The 18,124-nt window shown below is 43.5% G+C and overlaps 3 protein-coding genes across 4 annotated transcripts; 1 reads left to right on the forward strand and 2 right to left on the reverse strand.

The window, feature by feature from the left end:
• Positions 1–561: 561 nt before the first annotated feature.
• Positions 562–2,205, reverse strand: LOC6652494 (otefin). Its single transcript, XM_002074737.4, has one exon. It carries the CDS (start codon positions 2,120–2,122, stop codon positions 863–865), a length of 1,260 nt encoding a protein of 419 aa, XP_002074773.2. The 5' UTR covers positions 2,123–2,205; the 3' UTR covers positions 562–862.
• Positions 2,206–2,773: 568 nt separating this feature from the next.
• On the forward strand, positions 2,774–3,478 carry LOC6652493 (gamma-secretase subunit pen-2). Its single transcript, XM_002074736.4, has 3 exons — positions 2,774–3,001; positions 3,079–3,183; positions 3,252–3,478. The coding sequence occupies exons 1-3, from the start codon at positions 2,941–2,943 to the stop codon at positions 3,389–3,391; spliced, it is 306 nt and encodes a 101-aa protein (XP_002074772.1). The 5' UTR covers positions 2,774–2,940; the 3' UTR covers positions 3,392–3,478.
• A 2,174-nt stretch (positions 3,479–5,652) lies between these two features.
• LOC6652492 (mucin-19) lies at positions 5,653–17,157 on the reverse strand. 2 transcript variants are annotated; one of them, XM_023181173.2, is made up of 10 exons: positions 16,819–17,157; positions 15,271–15,532; positions 12,430–15,172; positions 12,043–12,160; positions 10,793–11,978; positions 9,659–10,715; positions 9,374–9,593; positions 9,055–9,311; positions 6,084–7,426; positions 5,653–5,999 (listed from the first exon to the last, which is right to left on the reverse strand). In XM_023181173.2, the coding sequence occupies exons 1-10, from the start codon at positions 16,867–16,869 to the stop codon at positions 5,926–5,928; spliced, it is 7,311 nt and encodes a 2,436-aa protein (XP_023036941.1). In that variant the 5' UTR covers positions 16,870–17,157; the 3' UTR covers positions 5,653–5,925. The 2 variants fall into 2 exon arrangements, with proteins under 2 accessions (XP_023036941.1, XP_023036942.1); XM_023181174.2 differs by lacking the exon at positions 16,819–17,157 and adding an exon at positions 15,661–15,735.
• Between the last annotated feature and the right edge of the window lie 967 nt (positions 17,158–18,124).

Consider the following 18,124-nt stretch of genomic DNA (forward strand, 5'->3'; position numbering starts at 1 on the left):
GGCTGCTGCTGCTGCTGCTGACTTGACTCTTGTCCATGCATTTGCGGAATTCATCATCATCGGCGACTGGCGGCTAGAGCATTTCCCCTGAGTTGATGTGGCTGCAGTTTTTTGCAATTTTCATAACTTATTGCTGCTGCTGTTGCAAGTGGCATGCAAGTGAGACAGCCGGATCCGGTTTAGTTTTACTTGGCACTTGTTCCAACTAAATATGGTTAAAATTTCCTTAGGAAAACACAAAGGCGGCCAAGTGCGATTTCCAGTTAATAAAATTAAACTGCAGCTACCCTCCCTCTGTCCCCTCCGCCCCTTGCATTCCCCCCTCGCTGCTTAGTACCACTTGTAAAATTCTTATTAATTGTTCTCGCAAAAACAAAGTTTGCCACATTTCAACTCCGCCTGCTCCGCATCCTCCTCCTCCTTCTCCTCATCCTCGTTTGGTCATTGGCCATGCCGACAAGTGTTGTACACGCATTCCAAATACTTTTCTATCATTAGCCCGGGATTCTGTCTGGCTCTCTGGCTGGTAAACACCTGCTTGAAATACTTTGGGTTAGTTAGTTGTGTTTTTTCTTTTTTTTTTTATTCGAACCTAGCACACACTCATCTTAACAATATTCGAAAATGCTTACATTCACAATAAATTCATCATAAACAGGGCCTAATAACAATCTGGCACAGGGAACTACAACTGAACTGAATTGTTTACAAAACAAAAAAAAGTGACGCTAGACATGAGCAATCATTTACATGCAAGATGACAACATAAATTATAAATTGTTTTCAATATCAATACGTAATTGTTTTCAATATTTCAAAGGTTTCCTCAGGAACGTTATTATGTTTAGTCTAAATGATGTTTTCAGTAAAATAAATTATATACGCCAATCAGAATTAGAATGACAACCAATACGAATAGCTTCGACTTCAACCCGTATTTCTGATCCAAGCTATTTATCCAGTTGAAAAAGGCCACTGACACACTTGTGCCCTCGGGCCGTAGGGAACGGCGTGCTCGTGGTTCGTAGCCAACATTAGATGAGGCAGTTCCGGCCACAGTGCGTCTGGTATAGGGGCTGCTGCGATCGCCAATTTTCTCCGCTCTCAACCGAGCCAAATTTCGAGCGAACGTGCTCTCGTACTGAGACACCTCCTCCTCATCTTCATTATCATCACTCAATTGATTCGGGTACAAGTGGGCAGCTGGTGAATGGCGATAGCTTGTTGTGACAGAGCTGGGATTAGTCTTGGCACTCCCATAGCCTTGGGCTGACGAACTGGTGTAGCTGCTATAGCGACCGCTTTGGGTATTCAGATAATCATAAGAGCTGCTGCCGCCGGTCCCAATCGCAGACGGGGAAGTGACTGGAGCGGGGGCTGGAGCCCGACTCTGAACAGGTGCAGGAGCTGCAATTGGAGCTCGACTCGGCACAACTGGCTCGTATTGCCGTGGACGTGGTGGTTCCACAGCCTGGCTACTGCTGATGTACTCGTGGGTTTTGGTTGTTGTTGTCGACAATTTAGTCTTTTGGCTACGCTGAAACTCCTGTTCAGCCTTGGCGGCTGCCTTCAGCATTTCCTCGTCCTCCTCGTCATCGGACTCTAGCACAATCAGAGAGTTGACCTCCAAAGTTTTCTCGTGCTGAATATTCCGCTTCGGTGGCTGTGATTCTTCCACTATGGTCTCTGGCTTTTTGGCCACTTCTCGGTGCTCTAGGCTAGGAGGTGCCGTGTTGGTGTTGGATTTGCGGCGCGTCTGTATGGGAACAAGTGAAGCAGGTTGCTTGATTTTCTCCTCTGCCATGCGGTTGGGACGCTCAATCTCTTTGGGTTCCTTAGTAGGTGTGGCCACCGCCAACGTGCGGCGTGCTTTGGGTGCAGTTACTGGGGCAACTGAACTGGACGCTGGCTGCATTGTGTCACGCCGGTTGGAGGACTTCTTCGGACTGGCTGCAGCTGATGATGGCGATCCAGGCGCCACGCCACTTAAAGACGCGCGCAAACGCTTGACCAAAACTTTTCGGCTGCTGTCCGTCACAGGAATGTTGGGTAAGCCCTGGGACACCATCTTGGCTCTTAATTCGGCATTGGACAGGATGTCCAGGTCGTCCATGTCAGCCATAATTCAAATGATTTGTATTTAAATTCCCTTATTTAACACTTTTAATATTTCGTTGAAAATTGAAATTTGGCGTCACTTTTAAACTAGAGATGGAGAAAGCATCGATTTTATTTTCAATGTATCGATGTTTTCATTTTTGTATGTAAACGACTATCGATGTTTTCTTTGTGCACCTCTAGCTGTGCACATTTTTTAAGTTTGGACACCTTTTTTATATGCGATGGAGAAACCTTTTAATAGTAAGGTGATTTCGAGTTACTTCTATGTGGTATTATCATTTGGAGACTATGAAACTTACAAAAGAATGTGACTCTGTTTTATAACATATATGTAACAATTAAATTTTTGGTAAATGCGGAAAATACTAAAAGACGTCCTTATTATTTTCTCATTTTATATGTGTTATTGTAATTATTGAAACTTTATTAACCAATGAATAACAGTAAAATAATTGTAACATTAATTTTAACTTTTATCAGCCTTGTTGCATTGAAATTTGAACAAAAAAATACGTTAATTCGATGTTTTGCTTGAAAACATCGAATAATTGATAGTACGAAAAATGAATGTTTCATATTCTGGCAACGTTCAAATGGTGCAGCATTTATTTGCTGCACTCTGGCAACGATCTATGACAAACAATTGTCTCATTAACAACACTGTCACAGTTGTCGTTTAGTCAACACTAAAATCGTGAACAACAGAAGTAAATAATTATCAACAAATGATTTAATTTACTGCAAATATTAAATACAGAATTTAACTGGCAAAACCAACCTTTGCCGGTAGCAACTACATAGACAGAAAAATTATAAACAATGGACATCTCCAAAGCACCCAATCCCCGAAAGCTGGAACTCTGTCGTACATATTTTCGAAGTAAGTCAGCCATGCCCAAACAAAAACGTATGAGCTTTGTAATCCCTTCTTACATTTCTATTGTTTTCTTTTTAAAGCTGGGTTTGCTTTCTTGCCTTTTATTTGGGCCATAAATGTGTGCTGGTTCTTCGAGGAGGCGTTTCGTAAACCTGCTTACCCGGAACAGAGCCAAATTAAACGATGTAAGCTAAGATACAAATCGCAAATTAATAGTTTTAATAATAAGCACATCATATATGTATATTTGCAGATGTCATATATTCCGCACTGGGCACGTTGTTATGGCTCATAGCACTCATCGGTTGGATTATTATCTTTCAGACAAATCGTGCTGCATGGGGAGCCACAGCGGACTATATCAGTTTCATCATTCCAATGGGCAGTGCATAGGTTAAGAATTATCGATAGGCAAAGCTAAGGACATTCATACATTTTATAACTACTCATGATATTAAAATGAAACTATTTAAAAACAAACATTTTTCCTTATTTTCCTATATGTTTTATAGTAGCGTAACTCACATCCTAATCATTTTAATAGAATCGGTACGTCGGGGAGTCCTTTTTTTTTAATAAAACAAACATTTGATTATCTGAAATGTTGTCGCATATTGCTAAAAATACTTTTGAAATGCTAACAGTATGTCCTTGAAGTAAAAGGATATGCTGGAAGTAAAAATAACGCCCATAATAATTGTGATTCTGGATCACTCCCTTTATAGATCTCATCACACATTAAACCCAGTTGACCTATCCTAAAGAAGCAATCAAATAGGTTTTTTTTTGTAATTACATTTCTGTTTTATTCACATCTAAAGCTGATTTTGTTTTATAATTTGTTGGTTTTGTTTTTTCTGTATACTTTAAATATGTGTACTATATTTTCATGATTTCTCAATTTCTTAGCCACTAATTTTGTATTTGTTTTTGCTTTTGTTTGTTCTTTGTTTTTAATTGTATTTCGTTCATAATATGTAATAATTTGTTATTAATGTGTTTGTTTGATTTCATATAATTTCTTTTGTTCTGATTAGATACAATTTCATTGTTTTAGAATGCCATTAAATTGAAGGGATTCGCCTGTGTCTGTGTGATTCTAAAATACAATATATGTTTAATTTTTTAAAAAGTCTGCTTGTACCAATCCTATATAAGACAAAGACCTCGTGTCATCCTTATATCGTTTTCGAATTGATCGATACGGTGATTTAATATATATATATATATAGATTGATCGTGCAATGATTGTTGCTATCCACCGTACTGTTCGATCGCATTATACACATACAAAATTTGTTTGTTGCTACACATTGAAGACATAATTGATTATATTTGAAATTTGTCAAATTTTATGTAGGAATAAGTAGTAGCAGGTTTAACTACTACTAACTACATCATATGCATTAATCAATCCACTGCACTAAATCAATCAAGCAATCGATTAATAAATAAGAACTTCAACTAATTTACAATACAAAAAGAGAGTCAATTGCAATTTATATTTACAGTCAATACTTTGTTTTTGTTTTTATTTCATTTATATATATATATATATACGAGTTTTTATATATATGTGTATAAATTCTAAAGAATTTTGGGTGGTGTGGGAGGATTCTCAACTTTACGTGGAAAGTGGAGGCTTGGGATTGGGTGAGGTTATTCTTAGGGCTAGGAAAAACATTAAGTGCCAGTAAATCACGCGTGTAGTCTATTTGAAGCGGCTAGTTTTAACTACACTCTACACACATCCACATTCACATAGATAAATTGTATCATATACACGTATATATATATATATATCATCATATCATATATATATATATATATCGCATATTCATATATATATATATATTATAAATATTTAGAGTACAATATGATGCTTAGAAACATTTGTTTGTTGTTGTTTTTGCTTTTGCTTGTATTGTTTGTGTGTTTAAATTTAAGAATCCATAAAGAAGAACTTACAACTTATTGTTAAAAAACTACCAAATACGAATAGTACACACATAGTTACAAATATGTATAGGTATATATATGTATATATAAATGTTTGCATATATATATACACATACGTATATATGTTTAGAGATTTATATATGTCATTATATATATAAGTGTTTATTAGAACGATGAATGGGCAGCGCGCCCATTTGTCTTTTAGATGCAAATCTTCGCGCAGCTCCATTCGCAACACAGTTCAGGATACTAATGAATACAAATACACGCACACATTTACGACAACGCACTCTAAATGCTAAGTAATATCTACTTGTAGGTGTAAGTATATATATATATGTATATATATATAGTTTATCATTTAATCTGTTAATAAATCATTAAACAATATTCAGATTATTCATATTTTGCCATTTACAAAGAAATCGAGTTTTGTTTTTGTTTTCGGTTTTGTAGTTTTGTTTGTTTGTTCATGTTCGATTCACGCCTCTCTCGTATGATATAATATATGTATGTATAAATATAGGTAATCTATATATCATCTTTATATGTATAATTTTTTATGTATGTATATAGTTAATTTAGGTTTTGTTGTGTTTTTTATGTGGTAATAGTTGTAATAATAATAATAATAATAATAATTTAAAATCTAATTGTTTTCCTTTGTTTTTTCCTTTTTGTTTATAGTTAACACGTTAAACGAAACATACAAAAAATACTTATAGATATAAATAGTCGATTCTCGATTCGGATCATTCTCGGTTAACTCCTCCATATCATCATCATCATCATCATCATCTTCATCATCTTCATCATCATCATCATTGTCGTCTTCGCCATCTTTTGATTCACTTGAGACACGCAAAGCAAGAGAGAGAGGGAGGGAAGTGGATAACAATTAAAAAATAGATCTTCTAGTTGTTCTTCACATTGTAGGCCTTCTTCTCGTTGCTGCCATTCAGTGGTTCTCATTTTGACGGTCCCGGCGGAAATGGATTTATCACAGCTACAGCAGCCGCCTGCTGGCTAGCCAAAACGGCCGCTGCAATGGAAACGGAAACAAACAAGTGGGTTGGGTTAGCCAGTTGCATCAGTTGGTAGCATGTTGGTGGCATGCACTAATTACCTCCATAGGGTGCCGGATACATGGGATAACCGAGTCCCACGTGGGTATGGTGATGTGTGTGCACATGTCGCTGAGGCGGCGGACTTCGGGAGTCGGCGGCACCGGCACCTTGAACCCCGCCAGCCGCTCCATTGCCAGCGCCCACGCCGCCGACACCGCCAACTCCTCCGGGCACGCCGGATCCATTACCGGGTGGCCCGCCGCCTGGTGCGCCTGGCCCACCACTACTTGATAATGGTTGCTTGTGGGCGTCCAGCGCTGGTACCGTCGACACACCGTGGGGCTTCTGGCCGGCCAGATCGGGTTTGTTGCTGGCCCCACCCGAGCCCAATCCTCCTGGAGGTGGCTGTAGATTCAGCGGTCCTCCGCCTGCAGACCCAGGATTTGAACCGCTCTGATTTGGTCCATTACCACCGCCCATGAGTACGTTTGGACCGGACCCGGGGCCACTGTTAGATGGCCCGCCGCCTGGTCCACCGCCTCCTCCTGGCTGTGGTGGTCCTAAGCTGGGACTGCTGACGCTCACCTTGACGGGGCCGCTGCCGCTGGTGGGCGACTTGAGAGCTCGCTCACTAAGCTCGTGGATTTTGTGCGTGGTATAGTATTGGCTAGCCGCATGATGCAGTGCATCCAGTGCCTTGGTGCCCGTATTCCGGGACAGATCCTCGGGTGCATGGTACCGTGGAATAGGCAGATGGTAGGGCGGAGCATTGTATGGTCCTGCGGCCGACATTAAAACATTCCGATACATGGGATGATTCGGATCAAAGCCGAATGGGGCGGGCGAAATATACGAGGGATGCAAAAAGTATTGCGACGTGGGTGGTGGAGGCGGTCCCTGGGTTTCCATTGTGGGCTTCTGTCCCTCCTGTTTCACCTTAAGCTGTTGCTCCTCTTCGTTGGAGTTTTGCTTTTGCTTGGGCGAATCCTTGGTCAAATTGGTGGCCTTATTACTTCCCGGACCCGACTGATTCTGCTGCTGTTGTGACTGCTTTAGCTTCTGTTGCTGCTGTTGTTGTTGCTGCTGCTGTTGCTGCTGCTGCTGCTGTTGTTGCTGCTGCTGTTGCTGTTGTTGTTGTTGCTGCTGTTGCTGATGTTGTTGCTGAAGATGCTGGTGATGTTGCTGCAGTACTTGCTGCTGCTGCTGGGCAATGGAAAGTTGTTGCTGCTGTTGTGCCTGCTGCTGAGCCTGTTGCTGGGCCTGCTGCTGCTGCGATTGCTGGTCGTCCTTGTGCATCATTCCCGGATGTGGCTGCAGTCCGCCACCAGGACCACCTGCCGCACTGGCAGCAGCAGCTGCCGCTTGATTCTGACGACGATGCTGATCCGAAAACATGTAGTATCTAAAACACAAAACGAAACAAAAATTATAATTATTAGTATCAATTATAGCTACTGTATATTTCACAAATATATATATTAATTTAAAAATATAATGAATAATTATAAAATTTAAATTTAATTGACAATTTTGTTGGCTTTTATTTATCATTGAGACCATAACCACTTAAATTAAAGTTAAATGTAATTTTCCAAATTTTTTTTCAAATAAATGATTTAATTTTTGAACTGCTTTATTGCATCTGTCCGTTATGTATATTTATGGAGAACTGAACGATAGTTTAGGGGGGAGCCTGCTTTAGGAGGCTCAAAAAATCGAATTTTTTTTATTGCTTAAATCTGTTCCTAATATATCTAAGAATATGTCTGTCAATTTTGGAAAGACAATTCGAATTATTTTCGAAGATACAGCACTAAAAGCAGTCGGGCGGCAGGTACAAAGCAGCAGGTATACGAGCGTTCGTAAACTTTAAAGCAGCGCGTTCTCTCGAGTTTTCATTTTTGGGATTGGTGGGCAAAATTAAAAAAAAAGTATTCAACCAATCGTAAAAAACCAAAGCTTATTAGATTCAGTATCTTATTACCTCCTCTGTGAACCTTTAAAAAAAAATTCTAAGCTATTTTTTTAGTAAATTAAAGTTAGGTTTTTTGGTGAAAAATTCAACTTTTTTTTCAAATCTAAAAAAAAGTTTGGATTTTCGCGTTTTTTCGGGTTTTGTTAGGTTCACATAGAAGAAGGACTAATGAAAATTAATTATCCGTTTGATTTTTTTGTCTCAGACAAAAACTGCGAGCTACATTTTGCCCGCCCATTGGACACTTCAATGCGCGGTGGTGCACAAAAGTAGATGAAAGTGGGCTGTATTTCGATATTTTAAATTTTAAAAAATGTTTTTTGTAAGTTAAATATGTAATAAAATGATGTAAAAATTTCATTACATTTGCTTGTTTTTTTCTATCCTAAAAAAAAAAAACGAAAAACTGCCTTTTTTAGGCCTCCTAAAGCAGGCTCCCCCCTTAAGCTGGGAGAGATTCATTTTCTTTTCGTGATATGCCTGCCTTAAACCTATGAATCTCAAAAATTTGGGCAAAAATGTTGACATTAACAACTATTACAGAAATATGGTTTTTTGTTCAGATATTGGAAGTTTCTGATCAGCTATCGACATTATTTACGGTTCATTAAAATTATACTGATTTAAAAAATATATTGACTTAAACAAAGAAACCATATTAATCCTAGTGTGCCTTTCAAATTCGAGGTATTGTTTGGTCGGAAGGACGATTGCATCTTGTGATCAAATTTTGTATTAAAATTAGTATTTACAAAATATACTACATGCCTATTAAAGCCATTCCCTTATTATTATTAATTTTTAGCAATAGAAACACAAATCGAATTCGACCAAATTAAGGAAAGTTATTCAAAAGTGAAAAAATGATCCTTAAATGTGTATGGGACAGTCTTACATAAAACAAAGTAAGTTAAAGACGTTAGGGATATTCGAATGATAAAACCCCTGAGACAGTTTGTGGATTTAGAATTAAATAATATTATTTTGATTACTATCCCATAGAAAGATGGGAACTAATATCGCTATATAGCTTGAGATTCTTTCGTTCGACTTACCTTCTTAGCTCCTCCTCGCGTGCCGCCGCCAGACTCATTGGATGCCTCTGATAAATGCTGGGATAAGCTCCCAATGCCTGTAAATCTTTCGGATGCAGAGCATGAGGTTGCTGGGGTTGAGGTGGCGGTCCCTGTGGCTGCTGTTGCTGAGATTGCACAGACGGCGGCTGATGCTGCTGGCCAGGATTCGAGTTGTGCTCCTGTTTGATCTCCTGTTTAACCATCGGTTCTTGCTTAATAAGTTTATTGGCCAGAAGCTGAAAAGGACATAGTTCCATAAATAATGGGAAATGAAATGAGTCATAGTGCGGACACTTACTTGCTGCTGCGGCGGCATGTGTTTGGGGTTCTCATGCGGACTGGGACTCTCCTTCAGACGCTCCTCCTTGATGCTAACTCCAGCTAGTTGTTGCTGTTGGGCTTGTGAGCTAGGTGGCATTCCCGGATGACTGCCCAATTTGGCCGCCTCCTCGGAAGCAACTATGGAAACGGGTCCGAAATTGGGATCCACATTGTACGGATAGCTAGACGAAATAAAGCTGAAAATGATTCGAAAAAGATTAGTTCAAGTTCATATTATATTCTGGGATTACACTTGACTTACTTGAATGGATAAAAGTGGGGTATTCCCTTTCCTGGACCTGGACCAGCCAAGCCGGCTGCTCCAAGTGCCGAAAGGCCTCCCAGTCCGGGTGGCAGGGATCCAGGCGGAGGACCGGCCACTGCACTGAGATTCACAGGTGGTGGTTGACTGCCCGCTTGGGATGTTTGCGGCGGTGGTGGTGCTCCTCCTACTGAGCTGCTTTCCTTGCCATTGTTATCCGGCTGTCCTGGCTGCTGCTGCTGCTGTTGGTGTGCGCCCACCTGTTGTCCGGGAGATGGTTTGGTCATCAGATCCAGAGGCGGATCCTTGTTCTTGTTGCTGTAGTCTGCCAGATGGGCGGCAACTGCCTGTTGATTGGGAGGCGGTCCAAGTAAATGTTGTGGCTGGGATTGGCTATTTGGTGGAGGAGCTCCAGGCTGCAATTGTTGTTGTTGTTGTTGTTGTTGCTGCTGCTGCTGTTGTTGTTGTTGCTGCTGCTGCTGTACCTGGGCAAGACTGGGCGGAAGACCTGGCGGCTTTCCAGAATCTGGAACCAAATACTGCTGCGGCTGCTGTTGGGGAGGAGGAGGTGCTTGGGGCTGGGCTGCCGGATAGAATTGATACATTCCATAGCCACCCAGACCAGGCATTTGGGATGTGGGCGTTTGGGGCACCACACCCACCACCTCTGGCGGTTTCTTGACCAACAGGTCGATGTGCTTGTTTGTCTTGTCCAGCAGATCCTGTTCGGCCACCGGAGTCGAATCGTCCGATATATCACTATAGGCCGGACTCTGCACATCCTCGCGAGAAACTCGACCATCGAAGTCACCCGGACCAGGGGACTTGCGATTCTTCTTCTGCTTGCTGGCGGCTGCAACAGATGCCACCGCTCCAAATGGAGGCGAAGTCTTAATGCCAGCCTGCTGCTGGGCATAGCCAGTTGGTGCCTCTGGTCGAGGCGGAGACTGTTGTGTCTGCGGATTTATCGCCGGTCCCGTTTGCTGTGCCTGCTGCGGTGCCTGTGGATGCAACGAACCAGTATCTGGTTGACCAAATCTCAAGACGCCCGCTTTCACTGAAGAAGAAACAAAGGAAGGCAGAAGAAATGCTTAGTTAAACAGTGGAATCCAACACTAGACAGGATCAACTTACATGCTCCCTGTTGTATTAAGGCCTGCTGCTGCTGGTCCGAAAGCAAACCACCCATCAACTGCTGCTGATGTTGAGACAGAGCTTGGCCAGAAATGCCAGCGGTGATGCTACCACCAGCTATCGGTTGATTACCTGTGGGCGTAAGCATCTGCGGTGCCTGTGGTTGGGTTTGGCATGTTGAGGGCGGAACGCCTGGTGCCGTTGGAGCGACTGTTCCTACTGTTGCTGGTGTGACAGCCAATGGAAGATTGGGTAAAACTGGGGTGACAACCTCTGCGGCTACTGGTGCAGTTACTCCTCCTGTTGTGGTAATCGGCGTTCCTGGCGGAGAAGCTGTTGTTGATGGTCCCGCTGCAGTTGACATTGCTGAGCTGGCTGCTGTCGTTTCCGTCGTGGCAGAGGAGGACACAGCAGTTGGCGCTGTCGTTGTAACTGTCGCTGACGCCGATACCGTTCCATTGGTCACCGCCGAGCTGATGGCGGTGGGTGGTGCTGAGGTGGGCGTGACTGCTGGTGTTGCCGCACTCGCCGCCGATGTTCCGGACGCCGCCGCCACTGGCACTGCAGCTGCTGGAGAGGGCGGCGTTGCTGGCTCTTCAGGTGCTTGCATGGAATCCTCATCCATGGATGAGGCGCCGCCGCCAGCACCATGGGCATGCGACTGATGATAGCGCAGGCCATTGGCATGCTTGTATTTCTTGCTACAGTCCTGCTCGGGACACTCGAGCAATACCGGAGAGATCGCGCAGGGCGAGGCAGTCTTACATTTCTTTGTGTTGATTTGCACATTGAGTCCAGTCACCGGATTGAGCAGGCTCTGCGGCTGTGTGGCCAGGCCACCGCCGCTGGCCGATATGGGAATTCCACTGGCATTCACCATATTGACGCCCCCCACTCCGCCGGCACCGGCTCCGCCCGCTCCATCCCCAGCATCACCATTAAGCGGCGAGGGGGCCTCATCTTTCGATTTACGCTTCTCAGGACGCGGCGGCAGAAAAGCAGTGGGTGATGTACTGGGCGTGGCTCCATTACCACCACCACCACCACCATTGCCACCGCCAGACGACGAGCCGCTGTTAATGTTATTATTCGCCGCCGCATTCCCCGAGGCACTACGCGTCGCCCCACGCCCCTTTGTGGCGCCATTGCGTAGTTTCGAATGCACCTGAGCATGGGAGAAGTAAATCTAGATAGGACAAATGAAAGATTCAGTTAAAGGGAATCGCCAACCGAGAGTAGAGAATACATACCGAACTTCTGGTTTCGGTGAAATTGCTCAGATCGGGCGTTAAGCCCGCACTGCGTCCGCGCTTACCGCGTCCCTTCGGAGTTCGAGAATCTAATTCTTCAGTTGGTGAATCACAGAATCTGCAAAAAGAACGAAACAAAAATGAATATCATTTGTAATCGGAATAATCCTATTAATTAGAATCTGTACACGTAATGGGATAAAATTAATAAGCTTTAAATCAAATTGTACCCCATGCCAAAGGATGGGCAATTGGAGAAGGATTTGGAACAAAAGATGAAAACAAAATTAAAAACTTATAAATTCAAAGGCATCTCTTTATTAATAATCTTCTAAAATTCAACTAAACTATTCTAAAAGGGACGGAAGGGGGAAACCACCAACTCACCTTGGAGGAGCCCAATCGTGTCGGGTGCAATCGAGCAAGGTGCCCACGTAGGTTTTGCCACGCCACGTCACATTTACGACGAGAACACCGCCCTCAGTCTCGTGCCAAACGATGCCCTCGAGGGTGACCGACGTGCCCGGCTCACAGGGACCCAGGCAGTCGGGCTCGGTAATGGTGCCCACCGAGGTGCCAATGCAGATGTCGACCATTTCCTTGTTACTGGCAGTGGATCCACCGACACCAGATGAACCATTGCCTTGCTCATGCTTTACCCGTTTGGCTGGCGGGGATTTAGTATCCTCATCGCCAGCTGAACCGGCTGGCACTGAGATTGTGTGGTGCATGGTGGCTGAGATCATGCCGGGAGCCATAAGCTTTGCCTGGGCCGCGGCAGCTGCCTTGTTGTCCGCAGAGCCGGAGCTGTTTCCACCGCCGCCGCCGCCCCCGGAACTGCTCTGGCTGGAGTTGCTGCCTTGCCCACCACCACCACCAGAGTAGCTGTTGGAAGCGGCTGCCGCCGCCAATTGAGCAGCAATGTGTGAGGAAATTTTAATGGAGGACTCCTTACCCGGCGGCCCGGGAGCATTCGGTCCAGAGCTGCCAGCTCCGCTGCTGCCAGACTGCGAGTTGGAGGAGTTAACGGAGGAAGAGGCCCCACCACCAGCTGTGGCTGCCAATAGAGAGGCGGACACCACAGCTGCCGGTGAACCAGCCGATGGTGTAAACACTCCCGGAGGCACCGCCGACATGGAGGCAGAGGCAGAGGAGTTTACCACGTTAGAGCCACTGCCCCCGCTGGAATTGGAAGTGGACATGTGGATGGCGCGTCGTATGCAAGCATGATGGGAGCAAGGTGATCCCACTTCCCCACTGCAAGAGCAGGCCGATCCAGCAGAAGCGCCGGACGAAGAGTTTTTCTCCGGCGTGTCCTTTTCTCCGGCTGCCGAGGCGGCCGCTGCGGATTTGTCCACGGACATGCGATTGGAATGTGCGTTCTTATCCTTTGTCTTCTCTCGTCTGTGGCCAGAACTGCCACGTTTGGTGCCCTGGGGTGTGGACTGTGTGCTGCTAGAGGAGTTGCTGGTGGAACTGCTGCCGTGGCCAGTACTATTCTGACCACTGCCTCCGCCGCCGCCGCCGCCACCACTCGAAGAGGATGATGAGGAACCAGATCCACTGCTAGAACAAGCATTGTTCAAATGTTTTTTACTGCTGCTCCCACTGCCGGATGAACCTGAGTTGCCACCGCTTCCACTATTGTTGCTGTTAGATGAATTGCCGCTGCTAGCACTGCTTGAGGAATTACTGGATGAGAGGGAAGACGCTTGATTGGAGCCACCACCCGAAGAATTGTTGCCGGCGCCGCCTCCGCCATCCTCATTGGAAGCGGACCCGGATACGGACGAACCCGATGAGTTGCCGCCGCCGCCGCCGCTCAAGGCACCGTTCTGCTGCTGATCGGTGGCCTTCACTATCTCGTGTTTGGCCTCGGAACTCTTGGTGCCCGGCTTAGTGCGTTTGATCTTCATTTTTAAACCTTTGTCGAGCGTAGCCTGATGATCAATGGACATTTTTGCGTTCGATTTTCCACTGGAGGAGCTGGAGCTGCTGTTGCTGCTACTGCCGCCTTGTGAACTCTGGCCACCGACTTGACCACCACCAATTCCTCCGCTGCCCGCTGTGCTATTGTTGTTGTTGCTGTTACTATTGGTGGTAGAGTTGCCACTGCCACCGGCTGAACCAGACCCAGATCCACCAGATGCTCCGCTGCTGCTGTTGTTATTGTTGTTGCTGCTGCTGCTATTGGTGTTTGTGTTGCCGCCCGTTTGCGAGGACATGCCGCCAGCGGAGAATTTCGAGGCGGCCTGCTGCTGACCCGGCCCACTTGATGTCCCTGTTGCGGTTGCTGATGAGGAGGAGACCAGATTACCTCCCTTGGAGAAACCAGCGAATGTCGATAACGACAAAGTGCTAGCTTTGGAGGAGGACGACGAGGAGGAGGAGCTGCTTCCACCGCCGCCGCCGCTCTGGACGTGATTGTTATTGCTCACAGAACTTGGACTATTCAATTGGGCTACTAAAGCGGATTTAAAGCCTTTGGAGTTGCTGTTACTGTGATGATGGTGATGGTGATGGTGCTTGCCGGACGACGATGATGACGATGACGACGACGACGACGAGGAAGACGACGACGATGAGGAGGAAGATCCTTTAGCCACCAGGTTGCTTGAGCTACTGGCAGATGCTGCCCCAGTCGCTCCTGCAGATGATGATGACGACGATGATGATGATGCTGTGGATGCTGTCGTTGCTGCAACTCCTGAATGGGAGGTGGGTATGGGTTGGCGTGTAAATTTAATTGTGGTTGGCGATGTGGCCGACAAGTTGCTATGCAATTGAGTCTTGTGCGTCTTGTGTGTCCCTGAGGCGGATGTGGATGATGCACTGATCTTGCCTGCTGATGCTGATGCCTGCTGATGTTTAGCATTTATCGAGGTAGCTTGGTTGCCACCACCCGAACCCGATCCCGTACCAGTACCCGTAACCGAATGCGCTGCTGATTTTTCAATATCCGCGTCTAGATCGTCCAACAACTCTGGTATTCCGCCAATGTTCCACTCGTCCTCGTATTCAAAATTTGTATCCTTCGATTCGCTTGAATTGGAGCTACTCGATGAGGATGATAATGATGAAGAGGAATGCGAATTTGATGCTCCTGTTCCTGCTCCTTTACTGCTTAATTCTATAACAAAAAAAGAATTCAAAAGGCAACAACAAATTATTAGAATGTAAATTGCATTTTCTTCTCATTTTGTCTATTTTTTCTCCCATTTTACTTACTTGCATTCGTATGTTTCCTGATTGAGTTGTTGTTGTTGTTGCTTTGCTGATTATTCGCTACCTTCACTTTGTTATTATAATTCAACGTTTGATTCGTTGTTGTTATTGCTGCTGCTGCTGCCGTTGCCGTCGCTGTGGTTGTTGTTGTTGCTGCTGATGCTGTTGTTGTTGCTGTTGCGTTCGCTGCACTTATATTAGCTAACAATTTATTATTCTTAATATTGCTTTCCGTTGCTGCTACGTTGCTGCTATTCAGGGCCACCTTGAAGAGAAGAAACACAAAATGTTTAATTTAAATTTAAATGGAAAGAAATTAGAAGCAGTAAAGAAGTGGATAAGGGGTGTTGCGGTGGTAATTCTTCTGACACTATACTCTATTTGTCCTAATACCTTCTCTAGCTTCCTTTCCATTCCATATTAAGCATTTTAAATTATTTATATGTATTTTATGTAATTTTGGGAATATTTAAAAATGTTTAAAATTATTTTTTTTGCGAGAGCCTTTCATTTTCTTTTTCGGCGTCCTTTTTTCATTCCCGTTTGGTGGCAGAGCGGCAACGCAGATGAGACTGAACTAGGAAAAAAAAAAAAACTGAAACACACACACACCAACACCAACACACACACAAACATGCAGACAGGGCAAATGAAAAAGAGTCCCAAAAGCAACCACCGAAAACGGAACGCATACACATGCACACATACGCACAACTGAGAGCGAGAACGGCAAAGAGAGAGGAGAGTAAGGCAATTAATACAGTAGGCATACGATAGCATGAATACAATAATAACGGTTACGCATATTACTTTTATATATAAATAAGATAAAAGAAACCTCTTTTAAAGGTTCGTAATCTAGTAATACATATATATTTTTAGAACTTTGTATTAAAAAAACACGATTGCTGAAGAAAGATGATCTTGACTATTCATTAGATGGAACTCACATGCATACGAATGTAGTGTACATATCTGCAACTGTAAATATTACTGGATTCATCATATCGAATGGTCTCTGTGTAAATCTATCCATAACCACTTCAAAATATCAAGTGTTGGTAAACGCTTGCATGACTCAACCTCGCTCATAAATAATCAAGAAAGACAACTTTAAGTGATTGTGATTGCATATGCCGCCCTGTTAACTCAATAAATCAGACTTCACTACAAAACAAATTTAAGCTACTGCCGCTCAATAAACCAACACCAAATCTATACACACAAATATGTGCATCTGTATGTATGTGTGTATAAATGTACATTTTTTATTTAATTTTTTTTTTGCTAGTTTAGTTGTTGTGTTTCATTATCGGTCTATATTTCTGCCCCGCCGTTGTTATCGCCCCAACAACGGCACTGCAAACTGTTCGAGTGGCCACTTAAAAAAGCAAAAAAACGACCCAAAATAAAAAATAAAACAGAAACAAAAATAAAAAAGATGACAATAAAATAATTAGGCTCTTATCATGGGATGGGCTGGTGCGCCCTCCAGTTTTCTATGGGATATGGTGGGGTGGAGTGAAATGAAAGTTTGTGGGAACTTCTTACCTTATTCGGGTGGTGGCTAGTGTTCGCCTCGTTACGTCTCATTGACTCCATGCAGACGCAAACGATTGGGCGGCCGCACTGCGCGGGCGGCCCAAAGTACTACCGATAGTGGTGCCTCCAAGGAACGACGACGTGCAGCCAGCTATAGTAATTGTTGTTGTTTTTGTTGTTGTATCGATGCTCCAAATGTTGTTGTTGTTGTTGTTCTTCTTGGTGGTAGCACTGTTAATTGGAACGTGTATTGGGCTGGGGCTTTGCCGTCTTGTCGAATTTTCCAAAAAACGGCCACAATACAAAGAGACACAGGGCCTCGGCCCTCGGGCCAAACTGTTCATTTTCAAAACTGCAAAAGCAAAAAGAAAACAAAAATAGTCAAGAAATTAAATATTTGCTAAATTAATAAAGCAATTCAGTTTAAAAACTATTTATAATTAGTCGTTGTTTGCAATGTGTTTCCCCCCGGTTCAAGTATTTTTGCAACTGATTAGCTTTATCTCCTTAATGGGTGGGTTTAACTATAATCCGCAAAGGAGGAGGAAAAGGCAAGAGCTCTGATTTACTAGTAAGTACGTACATATGTATGTACATATGTACGTAATCAGACGAAGGAAATGCCAGAAGCAAGCACCACCTTAATGACTTGGTAATTAAAACACTTTGCCACAATTGCCTGATAACGTCTCTTTTTTCTCTTACCAAAGACTACTACTTGTGAGTAGTGCTCTAAATATGATTTGGCCATACAGTCACATACATATGTATGTATACCTACTTACATACATACAAACAAACAAACAAACATACATACGTACATGTGCGTGCTCAAGCACAGTAGCGATTTCGATTTTAAGATAAGATAACACACACACACACACAACTAACTCACCACCACAGCAACAAGAGCACACAGTGGGCGATACAAGTATTCGTCAAAGTGTTATTCTGCTAGGAAATTAGAAAAACGGACTTTAGTAGTCTTTAATTCAATTTGGTTTATGTGTGATCAAATATTGTGATTAAATATTTTACTAAAGCATTTGATTTTACTCGTAATTAAAAATAAGAACAAGCTGCAGCTATCTTCGAAATTAACTAGTAATGACCTTAAATGATTGAGACTAAATTCAATTCTAAGTTGTGAAAACTTATTCTTAATTCATCACGTTAATCGATTTCCCGAATTTGTTAAAAAGAATTCGAATATTAATTTATTGGATTAAGATAAAATTTAACTTTTGTTGTACTTTTCTTTTGGACTGTCACTTAAAGTGATGTCATGTCAGGCGACGAACTGTGTATAGATCCC

The sequence above is a fragment of the Drosophila willistoni genome (assembly GCF_018902025.1).
Source record: "Drosophila willistoni isolate 14030-0811.24 chromosome 2L unlocalized genomic scaffold, UCI_dwil_1.1 Seg168, whole genome shotgun sequence".
Classification (NCBI taxonomy): domain Eukaryota; kingdom Metazoa; phylum Arthropoda; class Insecta; order Diptera; family Drosophilidae; genus Drosophila; species Drosophila willistoni.

Bases quoted from the DNA above. Each gene is read 5' to 3' on its own strand.
- LOC6652494 (XM_002074737.4), bottom strand. From the start codon at position 2,122: ATGGCTGACATGGACGACCTGGACATCCTGTCCAATGCCGAATTAAGA.
- LOC6652493 (XM_002074736.4), top strand. From the start codon at position 2,941: ATGGACATCTCCAAAGCACCCAATCCCCGAAAGCTGGAACTCTGTCGT. The intron at 3,002-3,078 runs GTAAGTCAGCCA...TTCTTTTTAAAG, and splicing joins CTGTCGTACATATTTTCGAA to CTGGGTTTGCTTTCTTGCCT. The intron at 3,184-3,251 runs GTAAGCTAAGAT...GTATATTTGCAG, and splicing joins ACAGAGCCAAATTAAACGAT to ATGTCATATATTCCGCACTG.
- LOC6652492 (XM_023181173.2), bottom strand. From the start codon at position 16,869: ATGGAGTCAATGAGACGTAACGAGGCGAACACTAGCCACCACCCGAAT. The intron at 15,173-15,270 runs GTAAGTAAAATG...TTTTTGTTATAG, and splicing joins CAGGAAACATACGAATGCAA to AATTAAGCAGTAAAGGAGCA. The intron at 9,312-9,373 runs GTAAGTGTCCGC...TGTCCTTTTCAG, and splicing joins ACATGCCGCCGCAGCAGCAA to CTTCTGGCCAATAAACTTAT.